Source organism: Chaetodon auriga, chromosome 11 (genome assembly GCF_051107435.1).
Source record: "Chaetodon auriga isolate fChaAug3 chromosome 11, fChaAug3.hap1, whole genome shotgun sequence".
NCBI classification, from domain to species: domain Eukaryota; kingdom Metazoa; phylum Chordata; class Actinopteri; order Chaetodontiformes; family Chaetodontidae; genus Chaetodon; species Chaetodon auriga.
The window spans coordinates 12,301,060-12,319,073 of record NC_135084.1 but is presented as its reverse complement, the minus strand read 5'-3'; the positions used below and the strand labels follow the sequence as shown (position 1 = coordinate 12,319,073).

Here is an 18,014-nt window from a genome sequence, read left to right as displayed (position 1 = left end):
TGTGTTACCGTTTTAACCAAGCGAGCCACTTCACCTCCATTTCTGCATAGACGTGTGTGTGTGTGTGTGTGTGTGTGTGAGGGAACCAGCTTTGAGTTTTATCACTAATGGAAAGCTCTCCTGAACAATGATAAAGTGCAGGAATTAATAATGTCTAATTCTCTGTCAAGGCCCTCCTGGGATCAGTTCTCAGGGCCATCCCGGTCCTCCGGGGCCCCGTGGCCCTCCTGGGACGTGTGACCCCAGTGACTGTCTCCTTCCATCCCTATGAAGCCAGCAGAGCGATTCGAGGACAGACGTCCAGCTCTGAGCTCAGGGCAGCGGCTTCCTCAGCTCTGGCTCGTTGGACAGATTCACAACCGACCTCTTCTTGTTCACTTTACAATAACATCCGAATGCAGTCAGGACTTTTATCGGTGGTGGTGTCAGGTTTATTTTGAATGCCATTTTTTTTTTTTTTTTTTCGCAATGCTGTACCTTTAAGTTATTTTCTTTTCTTTTCACATCCCCTACTGTGATGTAATGCATTCCTTGTCAGCGCTCATTATGTCTTTCAAGACCATGAAATGACTTTGTTTCATCAAGTTCAGTCGTGTCCGATAACATGATCTTAATTATTTGTCTGCCTCCTTAAGGGGCATGCCTGTTCACTCTTCTGTTCTTATTCAGATAAGCCAATGTGCTGGCAGAAGGTACATCTCGTGTGTGTGTGTGTGTGTGTGTGTGTGTGTGTGTGTGTGTGTGTGTGTGTGTGTGTGTGTGTGTGTGTGTGTGAGTGTGACAGAGAGCAAGTGAGATTAACTGAATGAATACACTTGTTTTTATGTGTGGGTATAAAGAAAATAACAGATTTTTGAAACTCCTTATGCAACCAAAGTGCAGCAAATGTGTCTGATACGGGAATTATTTATTTTTAAGAGTGTTCTTCAAGAATGTATTTAAAAGATGGCACTATTAATTATAGTTAATATAACACGGACGTTTAGTAATATTATTACTAGAAGGTGGATTTCTACATTTTTGGATTACTGAGAGTTTTGCTTTATGAAAGTATCACTCATGACACATTTGCATTGTGCATGATAATCTTTTTTCTTTTTTTCAAAGAATCTGCAGTTTAATCACTGATAAAGATGTCTTCCCACTTTCTGTAGGTGATGCGTCAGTACTGCAGGTTTGCCATATCTTTTCTAATACTAAAAGAGTTCGTGGAAGACGCATATATATTGAGGGCAGGAGAAGAATGTACTTGTTGTTTATGTTCAACGAGTGTGACGCGACTGCACATTCACCTTTACTGTTTGTTGAATCTGTAAATAAGTCGAACGAGTGATTGTGGGGTTTTCTCTTGTCTGATGGGGTTTGTTGTGATGGGACCTGACAATATGATTACATGAGCAAGTCGTCTTTTGCAATGACGCGTTAAAGGTTCTCACTTTTTTTATCAATCATGTGTTGTTGCAGATGTTGAAGATTAGTGTTTGCGTGTGTTTCTGAGATGATGATTGTTAACATTTATTGTTTACATAGTGTTGTGGATGATGATTCCTCTGGTTTTATGTGTATATTTTTGATTTTCTGCCACACAAAGGAAATCGGACTACGACACTACAGTGTCGGACTTTTTATTTTGGTGCAACATATACTCATAAATGTACTTGAACTTTCTTGTTGTCTGTTTTAACAGCGTCATCCATCCTGGTGTTTCACTCACTGACCAGCACTGTGTGTCACTACCTATCATCGGGTTTCGGGGTGTTAAGACTGGAGTTTTGATTTATTTATTTGCTCTAACAGGTTTCAGTTGTTTGAACGTTCTCAGCTAATTTCAGAAGGTTTTGAGTCAACCTTGCCTAAACAGACCATAGGATATATCTTACTCAGAAACTCACATTTGGACAGATGAAAGTCAGAGTACAGTCACTTGCAGACAAAAGTTTCCAGCATTCAAACTTTGGATTTAAATGATTGTCCTGTTTGAAGATTTTTAAGGAAATGCACAATTTGTTCATCCAAAAAGGAACCTAAATTTTATCATCACACTAAACAATGAAGGTTTATGCATCAGGAAAAGATAATTAGCCTGTGGTGTATGTTACTTTCCTCAAGCTGAGGGCTGTTTAACGAGAGTTAGACTCAAAGGCTTTAATTCGTCTTTTAAGTGTCCTGCTGTGATTAATGTTTGAAAAGTTCTGTGGGTGTATCTGAAATTTTGTGACATTAAGAACTCGGTTCTATCTGTATTTCATCCTTGAAGATCCGTTTGACATTTTCTCCCCCTTTTACTTCATGTCTCACATCATCATGCTTCTCTTACACACGTGAATTATAACTCACATCTTACTTTGAAGCTGCACAGTGTTTTTTTTTTTTATTATTATTAATATATTTTCCTCAGCATGCACTCCTGGTTTTATCTCTGCTAAATTTTATCAGTGTGAGTGGATCTGATTTTAGATGGGTATTGAGTCAAATGTGTGCAGACTTCATTTGTGAGTTGAAAGAGCCCCCTGCTGGACATGTATTTTTTTCCCCCCTTTGCTTGTAATGTGAATGGAAAACAATTTTTCTTTGGGTTATAGGCTACATAAAATCCCCTCCCTCTATTGGCTTCTGTCCTTTCATCGCACTAATTTTCATATTCGGTTTAATGGGTTCCCCTCGGAGACAATAACGCCGACCTTGACCAAATTCAAATGAGACGGCATCAGCAAACTAATGTGATCTGAACTTTTTGGTGCACTGATGAGAGCAACCCCCTGCATATATTGAATTTAGCCTGAATTGATATTAGTGTGCACCGGTTTGTGACTTCAATTTAGCTAAACAGTATGATAACTAGGGAGGACACAAAATGGCTGCTGATGTCACAGCCTGCTTCGCTAGCAATTTGCTGCCAGCCATTTTACGTCACTCCAAGTTAAAATCCATTTATTCTAAGTGGGAAATGTCACATGAAAGCTAACTGAAAGGATGGAGGTGTTGTAGGTTGGAGCATCCTTCAAATGAAATGCTGTTATACATCAAAAGAAGAAATATTCACTTGTAACTTTCAGTTTTACACATCGGCGTGTTTCATTATTTTTTACAGTAATGCAAGTTGATCCCGTCGCCACATATAATCTCATCTTGTAAATAAGCTCGTAATGAGGGAGAATATGGATCAGCCTCCCAGCATGGTCCCTCAGATTGAAAATGTCGCCCTGCTGCTCTCACTGTAACTCCTCTCTGCTCCTTTATAAGCTCAAGTCGTGCTGAGTGACTTAATGTGTCTTTTTTTTCTCTGTTTCATTGAATATCTACCTCAATCTTGGTTTACCACATGTCTTCATCATTAGCTATTTTGCAAAAAAAAATATCCCAACACTGACTGTTGCCTTTTACTGATTAAAAAAAGCAATTGAAACCTCATGTGTATGTAAAAACAAGATATATTGCAGTCCTGGATGTTGACGTCAGTCACCTTCAATAGAGAACAGTGTGTATGTGGTTACCAGGTATCAGAGGTTATTTTTTTTACACTTTTCTTTGCAGCATCTTTTATTTACACTGATGAATGGCACCTGCCTTACACGTGTGCAATAAATGTTATTCAGTGCTTTATCTCCAGTGTTCTTGTGTTGTACTTTTGAGCACTCGTGCAGCCTGTGTCTTTATTTCGTGGCATGTTTCTGTGTGGTCAGCAGCAACAACTCCTCTAAGAAGTTACACAACTGAGATGTTTCCGTTTCTTTAAAATGGAAAGAAGTTCAGTCATGAAAATGCAAAGATAATATGAAACATATTGAACAGCTGTGAAAAGTTCATTGTTCTTGACCTCGAGGTCCATTAAGTAGCGGTTCTGGAGCTTTTGATAACATCACCTGATCCTCCAGAGCAGGTGGAGTTTGCTCAGTTGTCGTGAAAAGATGGATGAAATAATCCTGAAAGATGAAAATTGGAGCAGAGGGCAACTTCATCTGCAGATGAAGGGGTCATGCAAAATGGCTGAAAGGTGCAGAACAGCAACTAAATGGATGTGAGATTGTTTAGTCAGCTGTGATTTATTTATTTATTTACTCATTTATTTATCTTGATGCGATCAGTTTTAATCAAGCACTTGCGAACACTGATTCTGCATTTCCTCATTAGTCACAGTATATCATCACAGACTGATGTCAGTATACAAAATAAATTAAACACTGCTTAAGTTGTGTTCTTTATTTGTAACATTAACGAGGTTCTCCCTCATCCCTAAAATGTATTTCCATATATGCACGACTGCACTCCGTTGTCATTCTGTACAATGAGACAAAAATCTCACATGAGGTTGTTTTTTAGGAAATATAATTAACCACAATTCAAACATTTTTTTTTTTTTACAGATTTACAACATAAACTGAAGTCAGTGTGACTTGGTGACATTTTCATCCTCTCTCCTTTTTATTTTAAACTAAAAGACAGTCAGACATACGTAGTAATGTATATTAAAAAAGGGTTTCAGTAGGTTTATCTTTGGTATATTAGCACATAGAAAACAAAATAATTGAAACAGGCTCCTGAACCAAAAACATCCTGATCCTGATTTGTGCTGGATGATTGTTTGAAATGTAGTGTGAGAAATTGGAGGAGCTTTTATTTCAGAAAACAGAGTAAATGGAGAAAATGAGGAGGAAAATAGAGGCAGAGGAACAAGGAGAGTGGGATAAAAACATTTCTGGTCATTTCATATTGTCTCAGAAATGTAAGCACACCTTCCTGAAAATATCAAAATATCTCTCAGGTAGAAAAACACACCAGGACAAGCTAGACTTTTGCAGCACATAAAAACACTCTCTGCTTCTTTTACGACATGGAGAGGCTGGTTCCTTCTGAGGGCTGGCACGAAACACGCTCACAAGACGAGAGGTTAATGGATCAGAGGCAGCACACCGACCGCAGCCCTTTGGAAGACAGTGTGAAAAATGCTGTGTGCTCAGGGGAGCTAATCCAACAGTCTATCTGTCTCTGCCAGAGTGGCTCTTAGTTCCCTGCTGGTCCCTTCACATCCAGGGACTGGTGGGCGGCCCCTGCCTGGAGGTTGCAGGCTGATGGGTCACAGTAACCATTAGGACCAGCTGAACCGGGAGGCCCAGGTACACCGGGCTGTCCGGGAACACCAGGAGGTCCCCTCTGCCCGTCCCGACCATCCTGACCGTAGCCGGGTTTGCCTGGCTCACCTGTGATCACAAAGCTCGCTTTAGGTTGCTAGTTGCTACATCTATAGCAATCACATGTACGTATATACATTGTAATCATCCTTCCCGTGCATATTGGACATACTGTTTTAAGAAAGACTTGAAGAAATGTGTATATACCCTTTAAAGGGATTCAAAAGGGAAAACTGACTCACCAGGAAGTCCGGGAGGTCCTGGCTGACCTTTAGGTCCTCGCACAGTGGGCCCTCTGGAGCCTCTGTCTCCCATTTCACCTGCAACACATATTATGTAATGAAGATATTTGCGCACAACAAACAGAGACAAATGTTATTGTTTTATTTGCTGCATAATCCGCTAACATCACCCTGAACAGTGACATGTGCCAACACATTCATTACCTTTGGCTCCTTTGACTCCCATAGTTCCTGGTGGCCCTTTGAGTCCTGGAAGGCCTCTTGATCCAGACTGCCCAGGGAAGCCATTGTCTCCCGGAATCCCAGGAGCACCCGGAGGTCCAGGTTTTCCAGGTAAGCCAGCTATGCCAGACTCTGGTCTCCTTAAACTAGCAGCTAACTGGGCCAGCTGTTCTGTTGGAGCACAACAGAAAGAACAGTGATGACTCTGATGAACCATTATAAGCAAAACAACAGCAAGACGCTGAATGTTTCCAAACAGTTGTAGTTCACATTTATCAAGGGAATGTTTCAAGACACAACACTTTGTAATAAATCATGCCGTAGCATAAGACGGCTCATTTCTGAAAGCCCAAAGCAACTCTCGAGGAGTTGACGGTCCAACAGCTCTTGTACTTGAGTTCAGTGTGAAGCAGAGCGAGGTGAAACTGTGGTCACGATATCCCTCGAGCGGCTCCTGTTTTTCAACCTTTTTCCATAGAACCTCTGTAAATTGAGCTGAAAGGAGATAATACTCTTTATTTCAAGCAATCAGCGACAGAAAATTTATGTTCATGCCGTAAAAGATCTAATGTTAATCTCCTGTGGCTCCTTGCTGCATGGTATTTTACGCCTAAGATTCCGGTTTTCTGGCTCCTGATGAAAATTCATGCAGCTGCTGCTTGGCTGCTCTTATTTTTTTTTCTTCTTATTTTCTTTTTTTTAAGATTTCCTCTCCAGGCAGACTCTTTGCTTGGAGCAGAGGAGTGCAGGTCTGCTGGAGGTGAAATTAATTTTTCAGCACATCGGATATAAAAAAATCATGAGTGTAGGAGATGAGTTGTGAGGACGTAAGAGCAACAGAATGAAGAGAACAGGGGTTGTGACTTCAGTGAGACATTCGGAAAGCTCAGAGGAAGAATCTTTCATCCATCAAATAAACAAAGGCTGAAGCTTATTTCATGTTTGGGCCACGAGACCTTCCCTTTTTGAAGCTTCGGAGTATTCAGCAACCGCCCAGATCGATGAGACGAGGGAGGGCCGGCTCTGTATGTGGTTGTGTAATGAGGCGTTCTGGGCGAGATTAAAGTCATGGAATGAGGCACAAGGCAGTGATAAATGGGGTCAAAGGCCCATCAGTTCTTACCTTGCATTACTCGCATGCAGACTTGTTTGATGTGCTGATCACTTGGCTCTTTACCCTGAAAGGAAAAAAAAGATGAGTGTTGAAAACATTGATGTCACTGTGCTGTTATCAAGTGAAGACAGCGCTCCTCATAGTATACTGATGTGTTTTCACAGCATTTGAGAGATGACTTGGTTCTTTTTGGAGGAGAAATTTCCACTATTCCTGGGCTCATAAAACATGTTTAATAAACTCAGAGTGCACTGTGGTGAAGCTGAAGTCCAGGCCTCCTTTCTCCTCTCCAGAAAAGCTGACATTTGCGAGGTACAAAAGTTTCCCCTTCCAACAACATATTGAATATATTGAATTTGAGATGGGATTTTACTAGCCTCAATAAGGAAACGTTCTTTTTGCTTGCCTCTTCTACAGGGACGCCAGAGTGCAGGTTAGCTTTTGATGGGTGCAAACATATTGAATTCCCAGCAAAACATTTTCACAGCATCTTGCTGGTGTAGTTTGATGTGTTCCCTGATGCTGCACAATAGTAGAGTTTATTTGTACAAGTTCAAATTATTAGAAGGATTTCAGAAGCTCAAAGATAAATGTCTACAGGCAGAAGTATGCAGCCCAGAGGAACTGATTAATGGCCTCTACCTAAGTACTTTTTAAATATGTTCTGTGGACTTTAAGGAAGAAACTCTTAATAATCAGAACCCCTATATCTTTTTAAGAGTTGACCCAAACAAGTAAAACCATGATTCCAAAAAACATTGGGACGCTGTGCAAAAAGTGAATAAAAACAGAATGCGATCATTTGCAACCAAATTGTGTTTACTGACAATGGTCCCTGAGCCCATGTAGTAATCCACTTTATACAATCGTGTAGTCAAGTAATGAACCCTGGACCTACCGCAGGACCCTGGGACCCTCTGACTCCAGGTGCACCCCTGTCCCCCTGCATGCCTCGTGGTCCAGGTGTGCCCGGCGGCCCCTCGATGCCAGGCTGGCCTCGACTTCCCTCAGGTCCTCTTTTGCCGGGCTCGCCGGGGTTACCGACCTGAACAGAAAATGAGGTACCAGACCAGAGAAATATTACAAAGCTGCATCATTTTCTCAACGGTTTGATGGAGCAGGAAAAGACAGAGGTCCAAATAATCAGTTTGAACTCACCTCTCCTTTAGGTCCAGATTCTCCTCCATCACCCTATGACATCATGCAAACAACACAGAGGATGAAAACAAGGACAATTGTACTCTGGTGAGATTGTGAATAGAGATGTTGATTAGTTAAATTAATGGTATACGTGTAACAACAACAACTTACAACATCCCCTTTGTCTCCAGGGTTTCCCTCATCACCTTGTACTCCCTACGAAAACACAGTATGGAAATGATTTATATAAAGCAACCCACTAGTTATTTAAATGCAGCATTACTCCTAACAGAGAATCAATATTTAGTATCAGGATTTCATACCTGCTCTCCCTTGGGTCCTACTTCTCCACGGTCTCCCTGTAATAAACAAAACAATTTGCTCAGTGACTAAATGATCATTCCAGTATTGTTCTGTCTTTCACAGTTTAGATGATCCGAATGTTTGATTTGTCCACACTAGAGGGAGCTGATCAGCTGTTTGTTGTTGAGCATTAATCTCTGTCTTACTGTTTGAGACAATAGTCCTGTATTTGCAAAGGTCTCTGAATGGGACTTTGATGTTTTCTTACCCTCTCTCCTTTCACCCCGGGCAGACCTGGAGGACCAGGGAGACCAGGAAGGCCGGGATCACCTTTGGGTCCCTATAACAAATAAACATGCACGTCTGATGAGTAGGAGCAGGGTTACATAAAGTTTGTTGAGATCCACAGCAAGACAAAATAAAGTACATCAGTTAACATTGCTATCAGTAGAAATAAAACAATAACTCAAATTTAGGCTGTGTGTACTGCACACATGGTGCTCATCGTGACCTTTTAACACAGCTCGGCATTGCTTCCTATTCTGCGGGGCATTTTTGTGTGTGCCATTCCCGCTTTGATCACTGGCTGAGGAATGCCGGGAGAACAGAGAGCTCATTCAGACTGCTGCTTACAGGTCTCCCCTTACTGTGAAAATAGACCCCATGTGAGATCCAGCCTCAGTCTATTCTCTGGGACACAACAACAGGGAGGACCATACACTCTGAGGCTTCCCTCCTTTTCACCTTCTGTCATTTAAAGCATCAGAAATGCAAGAGGTGATCACTGTCTGGTGCCTCTCACTGTGTATGTATTCTCTAAGGGTTTTTCTTTATATCACTCTTAATCATTGTTGAATGCTCCAGTTTTTATAAGGCCTTTATTTCAAAATAAAGGCACGGACGAACTGAATACATTTTTTCAAAATCAAAATAAGTCTTTAAGTCTATTATTTATTTTAACTGTGCTCTACAGCACTTATTTATAACCTACCCTGGCACCTGGCTTGCCGGCTGGACCCGAAGGGCCTTGCTCTCCTATGGATCCCTGCAGCAAAGAAGAAAAACATAAGAAAGTTAAAGGGTTGAGTTTAAACATATGGGCAACATGAAGAAATTCAAGCAGGCAGAATACTCACAGGTTCACCGATAGGTCCGACAGGTCCCACCTCCCCCTGTTCTCCGCGCTCACCCTGTGGTGTGACAGAAGAATGACACGGTGACACATCAGAGGTGGCAAAAACCCCAACAGTGTTTCAACATGTGCTGCTCTCACACTTACTGTTTTGCCAGCAGGTCCCATTGTTCCAGGAAAGCCTGATTGACCAGCATCTCCCTGTGCAGAAACAACCAGTTTGCTTTCAGATTTTGACAATTTGAGAAAAAAAAAAAAACACAACACATACAAGAAAAAATGCTAATATTTAATAATTGATCAAGAAAACAACCTTAGGGCCGCTCAAGCCTTTTGGTCCGGGTGAACCAGGCAAACCCTGCAAAACAGAGAATGTGTCTTGAAGAGATACGACAAGAACAAGAAGAACAATTTCTTAGAACAAAAAGATTTCCAGCAGTAAGTGTCATTCCTAAAAAAATCAACCTTGCCGTAAGAAACGCTGTAGCATAAAGACAGAAGGCTCAGTGGATAAAAGAATCATTTGTTTGAGCTTTTGACCCAAATAAGCTCAAGGTGATGAAAGTGCTCTGGATATTTAAATCAGGTGGTGACTTTTACACCTATAAAATCTGTCTTAATGCTGCCACAGGCAGGCTGCTCATGTTTGCCAACTGATTCTCATTAGTGCCTTGCATGAGACTAATCACAGATTACAGAGGGAAAAACTTTGCCGCCTGGGGACGACAGTGATTACTGGCTCATGCCATAGCCTCACATCCATCAGCCTCACATCCATCACAGAGGGATGGAATTATATAGTATTTACTTGAAGATAGGTCAACTTTACTACATTATAAAACATCTCCTGTTTGAAACTCCAGTGCAGCTGCGGAGATATTGTACCGCAACATGCACGTTGCTTTAAAGTGTTCCTGGCAGGTTTACTCAGGCGCATCCGATCAGAGTCGGTCTTGACAGTTTGGGTTAAAGGTCGTACTCACAGGAAGCCCCTGAAGTCCGACCTCTCCAGGAACGCCTGCCTTCCCGATGGCTCCCTGCAGGGAAACAGACAGTGAAAAACAGATACTGCTCCAAACAACAAAAGAGCAAGAGCCACAACATGTTAATATTAGAAACTGTAACATGAAAATGGAATTGTTTCATCAATAAAGTAGTAGAAATGATGCTCTACCTTTGCTCCCGGCATCCCAGGAATACCCTCACGACCGTCCACACCCGGTAACCCCTGGCGATAAAAAACACAGACAAAAATGAGTTTTCTGCAGACGATATATACCCGAACATTAACGCTCATTGATCTGACACTCACGGCCTCTCCTTTGGGACCTGGAAGACCTGTGATTCCTCTCAGCCCTTGAATACCCTGAAGAGCAAAGCAGCAATCCATTTAGTCTCGTTGTCAGAATTGTGCAAACAAATTCCGGTGAATATGTTTCCTTCATCTTTGTTGTTGATGTGTCCACTAACCTGTTCACCTTTAGGCCCAACCTCGCCCATGATGCCCCTCTGGCCTCGATCTCCCTGAAATAATGCATTGAATCATACGCTACTCATGCACACCACATCTGCTGCAAAAATAAAAGCATTTGTACTGTGGGACAAGCTTACAGTGGCTCCTGCAACACCCTGGGGACCTGGATCTCCATCGAGACCTCGAGCTCCCTGCCAGAGAACAATGTTAGTGTTGTTATTATAATCTGTTTTAAACATTTGGAATAGACAGCTATTAACCCTGAATTTGCAAGTCATTCAGGAATAATCTGGCATATATGAAAAGTATCATGGATTTAAAAGTCACAGAAGTACTTACCTTCTCTCCCTTGGGGCCCATCATTCCCATGGCTCCACGAATTCCCTGAGGACCCTGAAATAGCAACAGGTGCCTGGTGAGCAGAGGGAAGAGCAGACTGTACCTTGAAGACTAATCTCATCTAATCAATACAGTATCTAACCATGGGTCCTTGGGATCCGACCTCCCCTGGGCTCCCCTGGTCTCCCTCCTCACCCTGAGTGAATGAAAGGCAGAGAACAGAAGCGGAAACATAGCTTCAAGTCAATCAGATGAACGGCAAATTAAATAAGAGGACAAACAGAGGCTGCTCCTATCAACTGTGTGTTAATTACGAAACGAGGCAACCATTCTCAAATGTGTTTAATACTCTTGTTTTAATGGATTGCAAGGGGGCAAAAACAGACGATTTAACTCCAAATTACCATTCTCCTGCCTTGCAAATTACACATAATTCATAAGCTGACGCTGGTGGACCTGAGGAGGCATGTGCATTAAGATAGATAGTGGTTCAGGTCTGGGGCTGTGCGCATTTTCTGCTGTTAAAAAGGCAATTTCTCCTTTTAATTATGTGTTAGAATTGTCTATTAAGACAGGCAAACAATGCATACAGTTGCTGATAATTAGATATTACGGGAACGGGATGAAACAGCGTTTGTTTACATCACAGAGAGAAAGAGAACATATTGTGAATTCTGCTTGATTGTCTGATACTAAAAAATTAAATATTCATAGTGTTCTAATGGAGACTGTGCTTTTGTTCTCCAAACTGAGCAAGTTGGAAGCCTGAGTCAGCCAAACAGCTGAATCATGAAAAGAAACGTCTTTAATTTGCACTGGTTTGATTAAAAAAAAGACTAAAGAATCTTCCTGTGTTTGCTTATGCACGTAGATTTTTATGCTATTGTTATTATGTAATGCCTAATTACTGGATCACATTGTTTCTGTTCCTTTCAAATGAAAAGTGAAGCACTGCATGTTTTGTATGTAACTGGGTCACACAGTCAGGATGCAATCTTTCAAATACACCCAAATTTTATATTCCAGTATCCTCCTTTAATATCATGAAGTTATGCACTTTCAGGCCCAGCACAACATCTGCTTATTCTATTGTTAACTTAAGTTCAAATTTATATTTGTGAAACTGTGAGTGGAAAACAGGCAGAAGGCCCTTCAAATGAAACTCCCACTAAAGGGGAAAATCATTCTCGGGGACGGAGCGCAGACTGACAGTAAATCATATCCTGGCATGGGGTGATAAAGGGAGATGGGCCCAGACTCATTTCCATTTATATAGTGCACAGACACATTACAGGGAGAGGGTAGTTGTGCTTGAACATCATTTCAAATAAATCATCCTCCGTGCATTACAAGGAGTCGGAGGCATTACACACAGGCTTGTATCACTTCCTCTTGAAATAGAGCGGCACAAATAATGCTTGTCTCAAAGGAGCTGGGAATTCCTTCTCCACGTTTAAGTCGTGCATAATGGTTTTCTGACGTGGAACGTTGCGGCACGTTGAGGGAAATGTATGTTTTCAAGAGCTATTTATACAGCGCTGTGTGAGTATGATGATGTTTAGAACATTTCACATGACAAAATGCAAACTGGGATGTTTCCATGAATTAAACATGTTTTACCTTGTGCCCTTGTTTTCCAGGCTCTCCTGCTTCACCTTTGACACCTTTGTGACCCTTGAAACATATAGAGAATCGCCAGTTAAGCACATCGCATCTTGAGACAGTGACATGATGTTAGCACGACACAAAGCACCTTAACTGTGCTTCTTACCTTCATGCCAGGGAGGCCAGGATGTCCAGGGGCCCCGGGCGGACAGGAGTTTTGGCACTAAACAGCAAAATAAATGACAGAAAATATTCCTGAGATTTTATGCAAGAAAAAAAAAAACTCATTCATAACCTCCAGAAAACAATTATTTACCAGGTCGGCACTGCCTTGCATTCCAGCTGCACCCTGAAATTTAGAGAAAGTACAAGTTAAATTCATCAACGTGAAGATGGATCTAAGGAGATCTAAGACATCACGAAAAAGGCCAAATGAATTTCCCGGTTGCATCAGGCTCCTTCCCTTGTGAAATATGAAGACAAATGTAATCACTCGCACATTGTGTGAGACGTCACGTGAAGCTGTGTCACTTACTCTGGGCCCTGTTGGTCCACGAGGTCCCTGTGGCCCTCTCACACCCATGGCCCCCTGTGGAAACACATTAAGTGTGTCACAGACTACACAAATAGAAAAAAACACAAGTGGCCTCTACAACACTGCTGAAGCTTTTCTTGTTGGATCAGTCCTCAGTGGTAAGATGTGTTCAATATCAATATTTAACAACTTAAACAAATGTACCTCAACCAGATTTTACAGTTTCAAGTCTGCGTGTTTACTTGTTATATGTGCAAATGTCCGTTCAGGGGAATAGTAAAAGTTATTATTTTCACTCTGAAAGTCCATATTTTCATGCACGGTGAGAGTTAAGGCTAGATTAAATGTACTATGACACAGAGAGTTAAACCCAGTTTGCAACCTCACTATTTATCCAAAATCACTGCTTTGAAATCCAATCCAAGATGATGCTGACAACTATAGCCAAAGGGCAAAACTTGACTGAAAATAAATCAAAAATAAAGCTTACTTATAAAGTGAAGTTAAATTCTGGATTACCCAGAGGTGTGTGTATTCAGGTGAACTGAATATTTGATATTTTGTGTTGATTTTCTAGCTTGTAAATAAATTTTTTAAAAATCTTTGAACATGTGGAGAAAATGCAGAATCCATCCACCTTCAATCTGACAAGAAAATGATTAAACATCAAATACAGCACATTTTGACTGGAATGAGTATGCTGTGCACAGAGTGTTTACTTATGTGTGCGTGCGTGTGTGTGCTTGTGTGTGTGAGAGAGATAATTCAGGGATCAGCAACTCTTTCAGTTTATTGACACTACAGTATACAGCGCTGCAAAGTACAGATGCACTGTGTTTATATGAATCAGCTTATGATGTTGTGATGATGGAGGGTACATCAGACATCAAGTTTCAGTGATGCCAGTGATCCAATCACAGTGGCTTCACCTACATACAGTATTTCTCCCTTCAGTTTGGACTGACCGTCTTTGTATTGTCACATGTTCTCCATCATTGGCCAATGGTAGCATACCACCACATCAGTGCTCATGCTGGTAGTATTTGAAGCTGCAGTGTGTTTTCTAGCGTGCCGCCCTAATTTAAAACAGATTAAAAGTCCTTCTGTCTGTACTCACAGGTGGTCCAACTTTTCCCACTTCACCCAGAAGTCCCGCAGGCCCGGGTGGTCCCTGTTCAAAGTCACATTTCAGGTATTCAGTATTAACCTCAATTTTTGATACAAACTGTGGTGTTGATTGTGCAGCATAAACAAATTACTTACGGGGGGTCCATCTGGCCCAACACCCTAAAGAGAGACATTATATAGTATGAGTGTGTGATAGTGTGATACATAGAATTTGGTGCACATAAGAGAAGAACGATGGTCGTGGTTGATCTGATCTTTGGTCTGACAGGTTTAGAGAGGAAATGCTACTCACAGCTGCTCCACGAGGTCCAGGCTTCCCAGGTTCACCCTAAAAGGCAAAGACAAATACATTAAATACACAGAATACTGAAACACTGTGTTCAGGTAAGATTGAGCTGTGTGAGCCTGCAGAAGGTCCGAGTTAACATTCCTCCGGCTCATCACATGACTGCGCCGGGCACACTTGACCCAACAATGTTTAGCCTAATGAGGACCGATGTTGGGGCTTCATTCCCCACAGAGATTACACAGAAGACTTGCAGGATTAAGTCTCATTTGTCATGAGGAATTGGTTTATGCACTGCGGCTCTCGCTGCCATGCCAAAAGACTGGACAGCAGCTTGGCACCATTTCACTGACAGTCTCTGAAGCAGGAAAAGCAAAGGCTCATTAGTCACTCACTTTCTGTCCGGGGGGACCGTCGGGCCCAGGATCTCCAATAGGGCCGGTCAAACCCTGCAGAGGAGAGACATCATGCTTAAGTAACACATCACAACAAGCCTTGGATACCTTCAGTGTCTATATAACATGTGCAAGTTAAATGCACCCTCTGCTTCTTTTCCCCTCCGTCAATATTTCTAAATCCAGCATCAGATCTCCATGTGTTACATCATCATGACACACTCATACCCTGGTGGGAGGAGTCCTGTGTATTCATAAGCAAGCCTAACTTCATGATCACCCCCCTCCTCTGAAGCGTCTCAATATAAACCGCACTGCTGCTTCAGTCGCACTGAGATTAAAGCTCTGTTTTTGAACCCGTCGTGACGTCTGCACGAGTGTGTTCAACTTAGCAGACACACAGAAAAAGCCAGCGCCAGGGCAGAGGGCAAAAGTGTCAGACTGCAAACTAAGCAGAGAGCAACATTCCTCTGGCTCCTCTCAAACAAGCACACTGAAAGAAATCATTCCACACTGTTTTGAGGATTCTCAACGGGAGATACCAACAGAGGCCAGCAACAAAGCTGCTATTGTTTTCAGAATCCTGGTCGGTTGAGGTATAACACAGGCTCATAATGGCTTACAATGCATAAAGTATGTACCTTTTCATAATAGTCTGAATGAGCCTGAATTAAAACTTTAAGGTGTACTAAATCTACCTACAGCCTCTCTTTGTCAGTCTATCATCAGCAGCATATTATGGTTGGATGTTTTCCTGACCCTCCTTTCAACCCTGAAGGGAGCAAAGTTAATTACACTCAGGCCCTGGTTTACCCTGTTACAAAGGAAATTTGGATTTGTTCATCCTGTTTAATAAATTCCTCACATTTTTATACCCTTTTCCCCAAGATCCCCTGCTAAATCTGAAACTTCATTGGTCACTCTACAAGACTAATAAGTGCGAACATAACCTACATGGTGGGAGGATCGCAGTTTACAGTTCCACCCCCGTGCAGGTGTGTGGGATGCACGTTGGCTCAACTTAATGCAGCAAACACCAAATATCTAAGTACTCACATCATTTCCAGGAATCCCAGGTAATCCTGAAGAGCCGGGTTTACCCGCGTCTCCATCAGGCCCCTAGTAACAAAGGTTCCACATACACAATTCAGTGAAAAGCCCTCCAATGAAAAGCAACGCAGTACATCATTTTAATTTCTTATTAAACATTATAGTTACAGGAAGACCATCCTCGCCATCTGCTCCCCTTTCTCCCTGAAACAAAAGAGATTCAGTGCTCTTAGGTGAGCCAATAGTGAACTACTCACAAAGCATTTTGGCACAATATATGGATAATGTTAAAGGACTGAGAGCACTTACGGCAACGCCATCAATTCCTGGGACACCTGCAGGTCCCGGAGGGCCAGCAGGTCCTTGGTTCCTCTGAGTAGAATAATGATAATATGATCAGCAAATATCAACTCAAATTTATGAAAAACAACCTTACCCCTGATATTGACATGCAGCTACACGGGCAATATGAAAAAAATGAGAGCAGGTGCACCGACTTCTTGTGTGTTGCTCTGTAGATACTGAAACAACACAAACACTGAAACAGCTTCCAGCATATAGAGCTGATTTCTGAATGCAGAATCCATCAGCATTACATAACACTTGCAAAAGGAGAAAATAAAAAAAGGAGACTCTAGACAAAAGTCCCGGACTTGTCCAATGAATTTACTGGCTAAAACTCTCACCACAATTTACAGGCAACATGGATCTGGTTATTTAACTTTAGCAGCAGGACAACACTCACCTGCACCTCTGTCACATCAGGCTGCAGAGACAAAGGGAGAGGTCAGACAGAGGGAGAGAAAACATAGTTAGTCTTACTTGAGCAGAGCAGATAAGGACAAGCTGCAGAAGCAGAAGCAGAAGTGGCCCTCTCACGCTGGGGCCCCGAGCCATGATCTCCCCGTGGGCAGGAAAGGTAAAAGCTGTAAGTCCTTTCTCTGGGATTTGTTGGGCTGGAGGAGCCCCCGACAAAACAACCCAACTGAATCCGCTTCGGCTACCTAGACCGTGCGAGGTCCCATAGCCATCAGGGGCTCATGTATATTCATGCCTGGTATGGCTACAGGAAGGGATTGGACGGTTTTCGGGGGGGGCACAGCAGGGAGGGGCCACGGCGCGGACGCCACCAATAGGCAGGGTCAGCGGGTTATTTGACCTCTGCTATGAACCAAAATTATTTTATTTAAACTATATATTAGGTGTGGCGAATTTAAGCTCGCTTTGGCCGAAGAACTCCGCTTTTTACGCACAGTGTATGGATGCTGCTTGGTTTTATTTAGCCTCTCCATTAAACAGCAATTTAGGCTCGTTCAGCTAAACCAAAATTTCAGTTTGCAGCTGATGGCCTGACGCTTCAAAGCACACACTCAGATTGTTGTTGATTGTGTTTAATTCTTCTTACCGATGTCCTGGCTGGGAGGTCATAGCAAGCCCCTGCCCGGGCACGCGTCACGTCGCAGTGAATCAGCATTGATTGGAGTTCAAACTTGAGAAATAAATAAAGAAAAATAATTGATTAGCATCATCATAACAGGTTCACAGATGGTAAAAGCTGTATGCTAAAGCTCCACCGTCCTGTATCCACACTGCGGCGCAAAGATCAAGAGGCTGTTTCCCTAACAATTAAGCCCCGAGTCTGGATTTTCTGCAGCATCCGATAAAACGCAGAGAGCAGGATATATTTGCACAATAAATTAGTCACAGTCTGGGGCTCATTATCGAAACATTACTGTGGGGTTTAAACGCTTATGTGGTCAAAGATGGTAAATGGGAATTCATAGTAGGATGCTGATTTCGTGGGTAATTGTGCACAACAACGCGGCTGAATCTGGGCTGCATAGTGTGGTACTGCAGGGGCGGTTTAGCCTGTGCGCTGCTCCTCATCAGAACCTGCAACAAATTCCACATATCTGTCGG

General features: G+C 42.3%; 2 protein-coding genes across 2 annotated transcripts in view; one reads left to right on the top strand and one right to left on the bottom strand.

Annotated features, from left to right (window-relative positions):
• The window catches only part of LOC143327771 (uncharacterized), a 96,781-nt gene extending 93,200 nt beyond the window's left edge, over positions 1-3,581 (top strand). The window contains exon 53 of the mRNA XM_076742246.1: positions 171-3,581. Coding sequence (XP_076598361.1) covers positions 171-271 — 101 coding nt within the window. The 3' untranslated portion in view covers positions 272-3,581. The remainder of the gene's footprint in view (positions 1-170) is intronic.
• Positions 3,582-4,872: 1,291 nt separating this feature from the next.
• On the bottom strand, positions 4,873-17,064 carry col9a1b (collagen, type IX, alpha 1b). The gene is made up of 32 exons (XM_076743044.1): positions 16,917-17,064; positions 16,404-16,466; positions 16,263-16,298; positions 16,101-16,163; positions 15,045-15,098; positions 14,656-14,691; positions 14,499-14,522; positions 14,353-14,406; positions 13,236-13,289; positions 13,017-13,049; positions 12,867-12,923; positions 12,716-12,769; positions 11,238-11,291; positions 11,096-11,149; positions 10,894-10,947; positions 10,753-10,806; positions 10,595-10,648; positions 10,457-10,510; positions 10,266-10,319; positions 9,596-9,640; positions 9,430-9,483; positions 9,287-9,340; positions 9,142-9,195; positions 8,419-8,490; positions 8,171-8,206; positions 8,019-8,063; positions 7,866-7,898; positions 7,606-7,752; positions 6,717-6,771; positions 5,576-5,764; positions 5,372-5,449; positions 4,873-5,198 (listed from the first exon to the last, which is right to left on the bottom strand). The coding sequence occupies exons 1-32, from the start codon at positions 16,989-16,991 to the stop codon at positions 5,002-5,004; spliced, it is 2,040 nt and encodes a 679-aa protein (XP_076599159.1). The 5' UTR covers positions 16,992-17,064; the 3' UTR covers positions 4,873-5,001.
• Positions 17,065-18,014: the final 950 nt, after the last annotated feature.

Coding starts and splice junctions, on each gene's coding strand:
- col9a1b (XM_076743044.1), bottom strand. CDS start 16,991: ATGGCTCGGGGCCCCAGCGTGAGAGGGCCACTTCTGCTTCTGCTTCTG. Junction 9,641..10,265: donor TCGGACTTCAGGGGCTTCCT/GTGAGTACGACC, acceptor TCTGTTTTGCAG/GGTTTGCCTGGTTCACCCGG. Junction 7,753..7,865: donor AATCTGGACCTAAAGGAGAG/GTGAGTTCAAAC, acceptor TTTTCTGTTCAG/GTCGGTAACCCCGGCGAGCC.